Genomic DNA, 13,612 nt, shown 5'->3' on the forward strand with positions numbered 1-13,612 from the left:
GGCAAGTAAAGTTGAGGGTTGAGCAAATGTTTCCTTAATCCTTGACATCCACACCCAACCTATAAAGCCCAATCCACATCAGTAGGATGATGGCGGATTGGCAGGTCAGCTTAGTGCCTTAGTGACAAACGACATCCTAAGTCTCTTCATAGTTCATTCTAGCATCCATAACCATATTGTGGCAATAATAAATTCTCTCACCGCCAGGTGCATGTAACAAAGAAAACTCACAATGTAAGGAGTTAAGGACACACTCTATGGACTAAATTTTTGCATTAATGTCAAACCAATGGGCTTGTTTTGGCAGCACTACATTTACAGAAATACCAACGAAGTGTTATATAAGAAGACAATCTCCAAAAGCACTAGGTTCACATTCTTAAAGTATCATTAACAAAAAAAGCATTCATATGTTCAACAATCTGAAAGGTCCATCCTAAATGCCATTGCTGCTAGTATTCTGCAAAACTGACCTGGAACCTATAGGTATATCAAATGGACAAATCCAATTTATAATTACTGTGGGTTCCTTATGTTTTCTTCTAGAGGGTGCTTGTAATTCCTAAGGAATTTCTAGGACCTCAAAATGGATTAAGAAAGAAAAGCATTCCCCAAAAACTTGTGCGCCAGCAAGGATGCAGGAATACAAAATGTACCCAGAGCAAGGAATGAGAATATACCACATGCTCATCTTATTTAAAGTATACAATACTAATGTCTTTAAAATCATACAAAACAATCTCATTGGTTAATAACTAATTCACTCTTTATCTTTTTTCAAAACAAACTGTTAAGGTTCTTTTGATCCAGGGAAAAAAACAAGCACATTCTTTGGATTTTAGCAGTACCAGCTACCATAAAGACATAAATTCTAACTTTCCAACACAATGGGAAAAAAAATCCATGTAAGTAAAATTTTAATAACATAGTTTGGCAAGAGAATGGAAAGAAAATATTAGAAGGATATATGATCATGAATGTCAGGAAAAATGGAAGAGCATGAACAGTAAAAGAAAAAATACCATTTCCAAAGTTTTTACCCACACTTAAACAAATTAAGACAAAAATGAGGAATATCAATTCAAGAGACTCTTACCATTTTCCAAACATAGCTGATCTGCCTGTTCAGGACCTTCATACAAAAGAACTTTATCCAAAATCTCTACTTTCCATGATGACAAAGGCTTTTTAACTCTTTCAATTTTTGCAAATGTATCAAAATCACACTCAAGACCATAAAGATAGCCTGATTGACGATATCCAATGGCTTCTATAGGATAGAAATTTGAAGAAATTGAAAGAGAAGGGAGGACTACAGAAATACCATTTTCTGTCACCAAATACAAACAACCTTGAAAAGTGAAACCAATTGCTTCATTCACAATAGCCTCCCAACCTTGGACATTATAGTTGTTGTCATCATTCAGAGATAAATCTACTTGCAAACTAGAATGAACAAGTCGGCATTTGCTTTTATCTTGAGAGTTCCGTCCTTTAAGAAGCCGAGTTATTCCAAAAGGTGACAAGCAAATAACATCATCTTCATGAAACTTATAAATAGGAAGAAAATATTTTCTCATAAGGCCCGATGGTAGCTTACAGCCAAGAAACTCACACCAATTTTTTACAATTGGCTCCTTAAAATTACTTTCTGGGCTTCTCTTAACACCCTTATTCCATGCACTGCTAGTAAAAGAAGACTTTTTAGTAACAGTATTCCCTTCACCTGAAATATCCCTCTGGTAGCCAATGTCAGCAGCACCTACATCCCATGCTGCCAGTGGTCCAAGTCCAATATCTTCATAATATGGAAGCAAGTTCTCAAGTTGGTGATACTTCCTTGGGATATAATCAGAAGCTTGTATTACATAACTAACACCATGTTTATCAATCACGACTAAAGTTAAGGCATTCAACATGACAAAAAGCCTTTCAAACCTGCTTTGACAAACACGATTATGGGCCTTATTATGTAGCTGAATATAATCCTTGTCTTCAACACAATTCCCATCAATCTTCACAGATAAATCTCCACAAATATGTAAAAGATCTAGACAGGCCACATACAAACCATTTTTTGCATCATAAAAATATATTAAGCCAGAGGCATTAAGACAAATAAGAAGAGCACAGGAAAACCTAAAGTCTGTCCACTCGGCAGCTGCATGCCTCTCAACATTTTCATCTAGTGCCACTGTAAAAACCCACTTTAATCCCCAACTGAGTAGCTTTGCCACAGCAACTAAAATTTTACTGTTTTTTCTTTCATTTGTGTGAGGCACAAATTCGGTCAGTGTCAAGGCAAACCCAATTAAGCATTGTGAACCATTAGAGAAGACTCTCAAACATCTGTAACAACCTACATTGATGGGCATGGAATCTGCAGATGTGCTGTTCTGAGGATCTAAAATTGACAAATTGGTATTCTCTTTTTCCTGTGATGAAGAACAGCCATGAGATAGAAAATCCAAAAGCAGTGAATCATTATGAAAAAGGCGAAAAGAGACCGCCATAGCAGAGGGATCAAATAATGAATTTTCTGGGAATCTAGTATATACTACTTCATCAGACTTTAATGTTTCAACTTTTGTTAGCAATGTACGCAGCCATCTTTTTTCAGAAATATTCTCAAATGGCAAATCATTTGTCACTTTTGTACAAATGCTATATGGTCTTCCCTCTGCTGCACTATTCCTGCTTATGTCAAAAACATTGAAGGAAGCATCATAATGCCAGCCAGACTCTTGCTGTCCATCCAACTCCTGAGATAAAGTTGCTGGAGGTCCAGGTCCCCACTCCACCCATGATCCTTGTCCAGTATCATTTTCTGATGTAGATCCCATTTCTTCTTTATATGTAAAAGATTGACTAAATGCATGGACTGTTACCCCATGATTGCCAACTACAAATAGGAGCTCTCTAAAAGGTTTGTCTTCATACTGACTATAAGAGTCTTCACATATACCCCAGGTAAGGGAGTTTACATCGTGGATGAAAGGGTAATTGTTAGACTTTCTAGTATCACTTTCCAGAGTATGAATACCATCCATTTCAATTGACTTAGAAGTGCTTGGAATATCATCCCCCAGCTCTTCTGAACAAGGCACTGCAAATGTCGGCATCCTTGATGTCAGAGGAGTTGAATCCTTGGAGTTTCCATAATTACAATTTTCTGGATACTTGATACTTTTCTCTGTGGAGAAAACAGGAAATCCATTAGCAGTAGGATTTGCCAATGACATTGCAAGTGAAGCAAATGAATTCGATAATTCACCTCTGGCCAGAGGAAGCAGTAGAGCTTCGCAATGATATGAGAGCAATAGCAAAATCTCCCTTGTTGGAGATAAAAAACCTTCGCGGAACTTTGAAAGTTCAAGTTGGTATTCAGAGGGGTCCCATTTCTTTAGTTGCAATATAGGAGGGACTTCAGTCTCACAAGGAAGCTCCATTTTAAATCTGCAAATGAAAATAAGGAATTTTGAATCCTCAAAAAAAAAACAAAAATTACAAGGAAAATTAGAAGAACATAAAAACTGCAAAGAAAAGCCTATTCATGCTTACCACAGCATATGACTCTAGTCAATTATTTTATCAGTAAAAAATGCAAATAAATCATAAGAAATGAGATTGTATCAGAAGAAACATAAATGAAACTAAAAATATATATATTAAAAAAAATAAAATAAAATATCACCATCATATTCTACTTCCCTTTAGCAGATAACAAGGAAAGACAGAAATATGAAAGAAGAATTGAAAGATCTCTCCAAGGTTAAGGCTGATGTGTAGAAGGTCAGGAAACTTGAATCATACTGCAGCAATACAGAGCCATGAGGAGAAAACCTAATGCACCAATGTAACATAGAATACAACTCACGATGTCTCGATTTAGACTTGTTTGCATTCTCTAGATGCTGAATAATACTGATGCTATTAATTCGAGTTAATTTCATTTTTTATCCTAGATTTATAGGTGGCAGTCCACTTTTAGTCCTTTTTAATTAGAACATCCACATTTGTCCTAGTATTATTGTGGCATGACCATTTTTGGTCCTCTATCAACAAAACAGTTTTAATGCGGTTAAATACAAAGGCATTTTGTCTTTAATTATGGATTTTTTCAAAAAAATAAACATAAAAATATAGCGGGGTCAATTCAGTTTGTATAAAAATGACCAAAATGCATTTGTATTTAATGATATTTCAACAATTTTGTTGACAGAGGACCAAAAATTATCGTGCCACAATAACACTAAGATCAAATGTGGATGTTCTAATAAAAAATGTCTAAAAGTGGACTACCACCTATAAATCTAGGACCAAAAATGGAATTAACTCCTATTAATTCCAAGATGTGTGGATGGGAAAAAATAATTAGCTCCAATTGAAAGTCTAACATCAGTACTAAAGTATAAGAATATGCTAAAGCTCATACTTTTATCTCGTGAATAATTATGTGTGGCAGAGCTAGACAATGTTTAGGGAATTTTTTAGGTCTTAGAAATGGAGCAAGCACATGTTCCTTTTACTTTCTAATTTGGCTGTTCTAAATAGCTCTAGTGGTTGCTCTACTTCTTTAATTAATTTATTTATATTTTCATTTGAAAAGTATTCTACACATTAAGATTTCTTAGTAAGTTTCTTCTAAAAGTAAGGACCAATTGCCCTCCATGACTTGAAAGCACACAATTCTGTGAGAATACCAACCTATAGAAACAACACACCTAAAGAAACATGAGAAGGATATATGGTAAAATTTGCACTTCCGTGTTTCCTCTCTTAACCCACTTTGAATCTCACATTTCTTTCATGTCAGATGAAAGTCTTGCACTAGCTATAATCTTTTCACTAGTGTGCAGCCACAGAAGCAATGATAGATAATAGTATAATATGATGCAATACCATATTATAAAATGCCATTTGAACGCTATTGATCAAACTGATATGGCCTTCACTTGATGGCTAATTATGTTTCCAGGATGCAATTCTCTTCTGAATAATATCCCACACTCAGTTTGAATTGAAGTTAGCAAGGAACATCAAAGTGGATAAAGTAGTGGGGATTGTTCCAATGTTAGAAGCCAAAATAGACATGAAATTAATACCCCAGCCCTCTCCCCCAACTGAAAATATAGTTCATACAAAGTTGATATGCAGACCTCTAACTTCCCTAACTAGAAGAAACATCAGTCTTATAGATCTCAGCTCATCTTTGCTGACCTCACAAAATAATAGTTCCATTTGGGAGATGCTACATTTTTAATGGCAGTCAAGGATACCTTTGAAAGTGTCCAAGAATCAAAATCCATGAAAAAGAAAAAGAGAAGCTGAAATGATAAATAAATTAAAAAAGAAAAAAATAAAGCCAGAACTGTAGTAACTGTGACAGTGGCAGAGCAGAGATAAACAGGTCAGTTTTTCTTCTTCATCTAACCGCTTACTTCTTTCCTATTGTTTTCCCTTATACTCGTGATTTCATGTTCTTGATCGCAAAGCATCCGTTGGAAACCCAGGGAAAAACAATTTCGTTTCCTCGGAAGAAAAAACTAAATTGCAATAACCAAATGAAAAGAAACAATCAGAAATTCATAACAATGAGTAGATATGTATGTATTGCATGTTAGCTATGCACACAGAGTATCTGTGTACGAAATAACGTATAATGAGAGTGAACAAGGAAAAATATCAATCATACAGTTCGATTTGAAGTCCGATTCAAAACCTAGCTTCAGCGGAATGAATCGCAGAATTTGCTCTCCATCCTCTGCTTCCTTCGTCAACTTCCGATGGAAGTAGTACGTCGTCCGGCGGATTGCAGTATTGCTGCAGTTAGAGCGGAAGGAGTGAGCGAGTGGATGGCGAAGCAAAGGTGGAGAGATAAATTTCCGGTGGAACAGACGGCGGAGCAGGGAGAGAAGTTAGCCTTAAGAAAGAGTAACAAATAAAATAAAATAAAATAAAATAGAAATATAAATTGTTTTTTAAAAGAAAAACGAAAACCAAAAGGAATGGAAATGGAAAGAAGATACGTGTGGGCTTTCCTCTTACCGTACTACTAAAGTATAGAAATAGACTGCCTAAAAACCAGCAATAGATTTGTTCATACGTGGACGAGTGTGTCCCTAATTACAACCCAGTACGGTCATAATTAAGTCAAGAATATGAGACAAATTTCTTTCTGGTTATTTTTTGTAAAAAATAAGAAAAATGTTGATCTGACTCAAAAATAAATTTATCTATACTGTTAATAAAAACAATATCCTAATGCTGCCTCCTTTTTCTCTCTAAAATCAAAAGCCTTTGCTCAACTTCGGTTTCCACCGCCGGCCTCCGGCCGGAGCTCTAATGGAGCTTTGAGCCGGCGGTTTTAGTTACCTTCTATGTTTGCTCTCGCTCTTCTTCCTCCCCGACCACCGTCGCAGCTCCGTCTGCCTCCGACCACCGCCACAGATCTTATTCTTCCGTTTTCTCTCCCTTTGAATAAAATAATAGTAGGTAGGTATTGGGGTTTGTGTTGGTAGTCTTGAACTCCCAACCCTACTTTGACTTTACCCACTTTTTATTTTCTCTATTATTGTGTTTTCCTCTCGTTAGTTTCACGAACATTTTTCCTCTCGTTACTTTCACGAGCTTTTCATTTTCATTAGCATAAATCGTTTAGTTTGGTTTCGACAAGTGTTGATCTTATCCTGGGCAAGCAAAAAAGAATGATGACGAAGATCCAGATCTTTGATGAAGCTTTAAGCTCCCTGAATGAACACTTCATAGTTATTAAACAGTTTGCGATTCAAGTTTTCTATAGCATAGTTAGAAAAGTTGTTTCTATGTCTAACTGTAAGGAATGGTGTATTACCATTTCATTGATTATTGATGTAAACGTTTTATGTTATGAATTAATGGAATAGCTACATTTACCTTCAAAAAAAAAAAAAACAATATCCCCCAAAACACTCACATACGGTTAAGGTTTGCATAATATTATAAAATATGGTAATACAATTAATATTCGTAATACAATTGTACATTAAAATATGGTAATATGATTCCTAATAAAATATATTTTTCCCTAGGTTCCTATTAGTAATACAATTCTATATTAAAATTAGTAATCGTAATAATATAGTACATATATTTCCCTGTAGTACAATCTATATCTATACTATTAATAAAAAACAATATCCTCAACTTTAACTTCCCGCCCAAAACACTTATACTGTTAAGGTTTGCATAATATTATAAAATATGGTAATACAATTACTATTCGTAATACAATTATACATTAAAATATGGTAATACGATTCCTAATAAAATATATTTTTTCCTAGGTTCCTATTCGTAATACAATTCTAGATTAAACTTAGTAATCATAATAATATAGTACATATATTTCCTTGCAGTACAATCTATATACTATTAATAAAAACAATATCATCAACTTTAACTTCCCGCCCAAAACACTCATATACTATTAAGGTTTGCCTAATATGGTAATACAATTCCTACTTGCTTATACGATTGAATGGTCTTACCACAAAGTTAACTATACACTATCACACAATGCTTTATTTTGTATGTTAGACTCAAGGTTACTAACTTCTCACAATAGTCAGAGACTTGCTTTATATGTATGAAATATTGACAAAAAAAATTAGGCTATAGATGTGAGTTTTACTTATATATACCTGAGAATCTTAAACATTTTGAAATTGAGTGATTGGTAAAATCAATATATTTTACAGTTTGACTGTCAAAACTAATTTTATGGAAAAAATCACAAAATATATACATGTAGATTATAAAATTAAAATTTAATTGTCAATATTGTTATGACTAAATGCTTTGATTACATTAAAAGTGATTTTTTAAAATTTCAAGCTCAAGATATGGCACGCTTGATGAGTCGCAGCTGAAAGGTCAATGATCCGCACGTCGACTTTAGATGTTGTTGATCAAATTAATCAGTACATGTGCGACATGAATATTGCAAAAGGAAGAACATATTTAAGTTGTGACTCTTTGTGTAAGGCAGAACCAGGCGGTGAAATCTATTAGAAGTACACACTCCTAAATTCTTCAATAGTTTAAGATTGTATGATTTTCTTAATCATTCATTGACATTAATTAAAGGTCAGTGCATGTGTTATGTTATTGCGGAAGATAGACCGTTCTCTTGGTCTTTATAACGGTACGCGACTCATCATCACAAGATTGGCATATCACATTGTTGATGCAAGAATAGTTAATGGGACACATGAAGGAACCAAAGTTCTTATCCCTCGAATGTCTCTCACTCTTTCTGATACGAGATTGCCCTTCAAGTTCCAACGTAAATAATTCTCATTGATGCTTGCATATGCCATGACTATCAACAAAATTCAGGGTTGAACACTAACTCACGTTGGGTTATTGCTGAAATAACCAGTTTTTAATCACGGTCAATTGTACATGGCTTTCTCTCGAGTCACCCATCCTGATAGCCTGAAAGTGTTGAAATAACCAGTTTTTAATCACGGTCAATTGTACATGGCTTTCTCTCGAGTCACCCATCCTGATAGCCTGAAAGTGTTGATTAGTTCTAGACGAGGATGGACAAGATTGTGTTGCTACTACCAATGTTGTCTACAAAGAGATTTTCAATAATGTGTAAATAGAACCGGTGATATTATGTTTTTTTTCAAGTTGGAAAAATTGCTATATATCTTCCATACATATGAGTTAGAATAGTAATTGATTCCTATAACTGAGTTACTAGAGAACGAGCATATTTGCCCAATTTATAAAAATTCTAAACAATGATATATAAAATCTCTAAAGTTCCGCACAACATGTGTACATCTACACTTTAGCTATTAATTAAGCAATTATTTGCTGGAATTCAAACAAGGATAACATCAGAAAACATAATCTATCCAAAACATATTTTCAATTGCACTATATAATATTTGATGTTATAATTTATATAATATAACAAATCCATTCCGTGCATCGCACGGGTGAAAATACTAGTAAATAAATAAAGACATAATGAGTCAGTCGGCATGTGCACTGCACGCACCTGATTGGGCGTTGGTTGTTCGCAAAACATGCACAATTGTGACCTTTCTCGGACTTTTCTCTCTTGACGGGCTCAATAAAAAATTAGAGAAAATTGTCAAATAAGCCCCTAAACATTTCTTGAAAAGTCAATTAGACCCTTAAACATTTAAAAAGTGCAAGGCGCTTTAACATGTTAAATTGGGACAAAGAAGCCCATTGCAGGTCATTTACTGTTCAGAGAAAAATTCGACGATCGGCGACGGTTTTTCGACGGAAGGCAACCACTTGGTCGCATTCCGCCATGGAAGGCGCCTTCAATGGAGAAAGCCGATTAGGTCAGATTTGTCATTTATCAATTTTTGGGCTTTTTTGCCCCAATTTAACAGGTTAAATGGCTTAATTGCACTTTTTAAATGTTTAAGGGGCTAATTGACTTTTAAGGAAATGTCCAGGGACTTATTTGACCATTTTCCCAAAAATTTATTTTTGCATGGCATTCCCAAATTTCTCTCTCTTACATTCTCTTTCCTCCCCCTCATGTTGGACCCCACAAAAAACTAAGAAAAACTATGGATGCTCTAAAATATACAAATATATATATGAGTGATTTTAGTCCTACTGTTATTGGGGCATTGTCAATTTTAGTCCACCTTATTATTTTTTGCCACATTGGGACCACTATTATTTAGCGCTTGCCACTTTTAGTCCACCGTTAGATTTTCCGTCAAATTGCCATCCAATACAAGGGTTTTTAGATCTTTTCATGTTTTGGTCATTTTGGAGCTATCGACTAGACTCCCACGCATCTCAGTCTTGCATACTACCACTACAACATCCACCTCATTCACATCGAAAATCTCTCCTCCGCTTGCCACCACAATGCAAGCGCTCAACTCCACCGCGCTTCGCCCATCGCCACTCGACCCACTCCGAAAGACGATGTCGCACTTCCCCTCTAGAGTCACTGTCAGGCCGCTCCCAGGTGTCTCCGCGTCGTTTTCGCCTCCGCCGCCCCCAAGCGGGAGAAGAACCCGTAGAAGCGCGTTGTCATCACCGGGATGGGGCTCGTATCCGTCTTCGGCAATGACGTGGACGCCTATTACGAGAAGCTCCAAGTTGGGGAGAGCGGCATTCGCCATCGATCGGTTCGACGCCTCCAAATTCCCCACCTGATTCGGCGGCCAGATTCAGGGGTTTAAGTCCGAGGGTTATATTGACGGTAAGAATGACATGCGGCTTGACGATTGCCTTAGGTACTGCATTGTTGCCGGGAAGAAAGCTGATCTCAAAGTTGATGGAATCGGGAAAGTAAGCTATTAAAGGATTTTAACTTTTAATTGTTTTATGGGAATTACTTTTGGTAGCTTAGAAATTAGTCTGAGGTTTATAATTTCTTATACAAGTAGTCTTTATTTTCTTACGTTTAATTGTTTTACGGGAATTACTTTTGGTAATTTAGAAATTAGTTTCTGCTTCTCTTTAAACTCATTTTTAAATATATGAACAATTTGGTCCTCAATTGTTGTTGAAATGTCAATGTAGTTCCTTACTTCCAGTTTTAACTAATTGGTTGTCTAATTAATTTAATGTTTGTCAATTAAGACATTTCGACACTGTTCGGTCGAAAAGCCGGTGATGACCCTATTATTTTTGTCATTTCTGGTCACTATCCCTCTTCTTATGGTCTTACCCCTCGTAAGAAACCCCATATCCTTTCGGCTAAACATTCAGTGTTAGCTTCAAATGAGCAACAGAAGTATGGGTACGATAGAATCACACTCGAGATCTTCACTTCTCCCACTTTTTCGGCTCTAATTAGCGTGTTGTAGACTATATTACCACTAGCGTTATCACTACTGATGATAAACTTATCGAAGTTACCCAGGTTAACTAACCATGGTTACGCTGATTTCCTCTAGGTGCGCGTGAGAAGTGATCCTGTAGAGCCTCCCAACAATCCCCATATGTGGTCGGCAAGGGGTTCTCCGGCGCGAGCCGGTACTCGACTGAGACTACGACGGCTTGGGCCTTTGAGGCTATAATGTTGAGGTAGCGGTGGTAGAGTGATGAGAAGGTGGATTCGATACAAAAGCCACCGTCGTGGAACCAAACTAAGATGGGGAGTTTTTGGTCAACGACAGCGAGCTTTGGGAGGTAGATTCTAGTGGAGATATATGAGGAGAGATGTTGACGTCTTTGGAGGACACAGTGGCAGATGGGTTTTCCGGTGACGAAAGAACATACAAATATTCAGCGATTCGGTAGACCCAACCATTTGTGTAGACTATAAGCATTAGAGAGAAATCAAATAAAATGTCATCTTTGTTCATAACACATCACCCCTTATCACGTACTGTATGTAGATGATAAAATTCATAACTCAATGTAAATCCTTCTTCTTCTTTGATTCTTTGTTGTTTGGATTCTTCAATTTCTTCAAATTCTGTTGTTGCTCCAGAATTAGTGCTACTGAGGCAATCAATATGAATGTAAATGCCTAATAATGGGTCATAAGAGGGATGATAACCAGAAAGGACAAAAATGCTCAAATAAAAACAAGATTATCACCAGCTTCTCAACGGAACAGTGCCGGAATGTCTTAATTGACAAACATTAAATTAATTAGTGGACCAATTAGTTGAAATTGGAACTGAGGGACTACATTGACAGTTCAACAACAATTGATGGACCACATTTTTCATTGACCCTTTCATATATTATCTTACATTTATTTAATTCAAGGGAAAATGGTTGAATATACCCTCAAACTTTAGCTGAAAAGTCAATTAGCTCCCTTTAAAGATGCAATTGGACCCATCAACAATTTATTTTGATGCAATGAAGCCCAACAGCTGGTTAATGACCTACTATCACAGGTCATTAGGGTTCCGACAACTCGCTGCCGAGATTCCAGCGAAATTGCAAGCAACAAAGTAGCCGGCGAACAGTCGCCAGTCACTAAGAAGGAGACCAAGGTCGCCTTTTCCGTAGACATTTCATATTTTAAGTCTTTCTATAGACATTTCATTTAAACCATTACTTACACTTAACTAGTTCCCATAGGGCGATATCTATTCGAAAAGTATTGCCTTAATTTAAGATTTAATATTCGATTTGGTCACTCGACTATTAGGATTTCACCACTTTGGTTATCGACTTATAAACTTGTTTAATTTTATCCACAACTATACTTTTTTTTTTTACCTAAAATAGTTCTTAGTCCAAACCAAAATAGTTATGTTTAAGGACTTTTGTTACCATTTGCATAGTTGGGGATGAAATTTAGCAAATTTGAAAGTCGATGACCAAATTAGTAAAATTCTAATAGTCGAAGGACCAAACTGGGTATTAACTCCTTAATTTAATTTCATTCACTTTATTAATTATTAACTTGTAATGTTTTAGTAATTCACCTGGAAAAAAAATATAAATTTAAACATTTTAATTTTTATAGTTTAGTAATTTCTATTTGAATGGCAATTAAATAAGTCAAAAATGTTGTCAAACAACCTAGTCATCATAATATTATAATTCCATGTTTCTAATTATAAAAAAAATGAAAAAAAATCTTTAAGCATATTGTGTTGTGTGGAGCATTTTTTTTAGTACTGTTGAATCTTATATAATGTAATATCTGTTTATGCATACTTTCTCAACCAGTCAACCTATTGAAGCACAAATTATTTTGTGTTGTGTGGAGAATTTAAGCTTCATAGTTATACAAACATTTAAAATACACGAGAAATGACATTTTCAATTTTAAGTTATATTCGCGATGTAATATTCATGCTACTAAGAGTGTAAATTTACTCTCTCAATATGTTCCTAAGTGGTGTTTTCTAACTTAGGGTGTGTTTGGAAACCCGAAAAATAATTTTTGGAAATTATTTTTTGAGTTTTCAATGTTTGGCTAGGAGAGGAAAATAGAAGCCAACATAAAATGAAGTCTAGTCAATGAAAAATTGATGCTCTTTTCCCGAAAAATGACTTCCCCTTTATTTTTGGGGAAGTCATTTTCCATCTTTGATTCTCAAGCTAAACGCTCCACCTACAATCTCCACGCCTCCATTTGCAAGCTCCATGCCTCCATCAACATGAGAAAAGGTTCTACCAACAAATTTATCACCAGAAGAACTCCACCAATACAAAAAAAAAAAAAAAAAAAAACTATACTAATATGTTTCTTTTTTTTTTTTCCAGTTTGGATTTTCTTTCTCCAAATTTGACAAATTTGTAGTTGTTTTTCGGCACCCAGAGGCTTCCTCATCACTGGTTTCCTCATCGGAACCAAAGGCACTAGTTTCCAATGCGAAAGCCATTTCTCTGGTTTCTGTAACCAGAAACCAAAGCCATTGGTTTCCGACTGCGGAAACCAGATCCCACCTAAAACCAGTGGTGAATATAATGGGAAGAGATGCTTGTGATATTTTTTTTATTATCTTTTAGTATATTTTTTTATTTGTGAAATCAATTCCTCTGATTTGTGATATTATCGAAAAATCAAAGCTTGTGGCATGATTTTTGATATTATATTTTGATAAAGAGCTTAAAAAAAAAGAACTTGTTGCAGAAGTTT

General features: G+C 35.5%; 1 protein-coding gene across 2 annotated transcripts in view; it reads right to left on the reverse strand.

Annotated features, from left to right (window-relative positions):
* The window catches only part of LOC116012576, a 31,943-nt gene extending 25,955 nt beyond the window's left edge, over window positions 1–5,988 (reverse strand). For both annotated transcript variants that reach the window (XM_031252149.1, XM_031252148.1), the window contains exons 1-3: window positions 5,696–5,988; window positions 3,275–3,456; window positions 1,097–3,193 (exon numbers count right to left, since the gene is read on the reverse strand). In XM_031252149.1, the coding sequence (XP_031108009.1) occupies window positions 1,097–3,193; window positions 3,275–3,449 (2,272 nt within the window). In that variant the 5' untranslated portion in view covers window positions 3,450–3,456; window positions 5,696–5,988. The remainder of the gene's footprint in view (window positions 1–1,096; window positions 3,194–3,274; window positions 3,457–5,695) is intronic.
* Between the last annotated feature and the right edge of the window lie 7,624 nt (window positions 5,989–13,612).

The sequence above is a fragment of the Ipomoea triloba genome, chromosome 3 (assembly GCF_003576645.1).
Source record: "Ipomoea triloba cultivar NCNSP0323 chromosome 3, ASM357664v1".
In the NCBI taxonomy this organism is placed as follows: domain Eukaryota; kingdom Viridiplantae; phylum Streptophyta; class Magnoliopsida; order Solanales; family Convolvulaceae; genus Ipomoea; species Ipomoea triloba.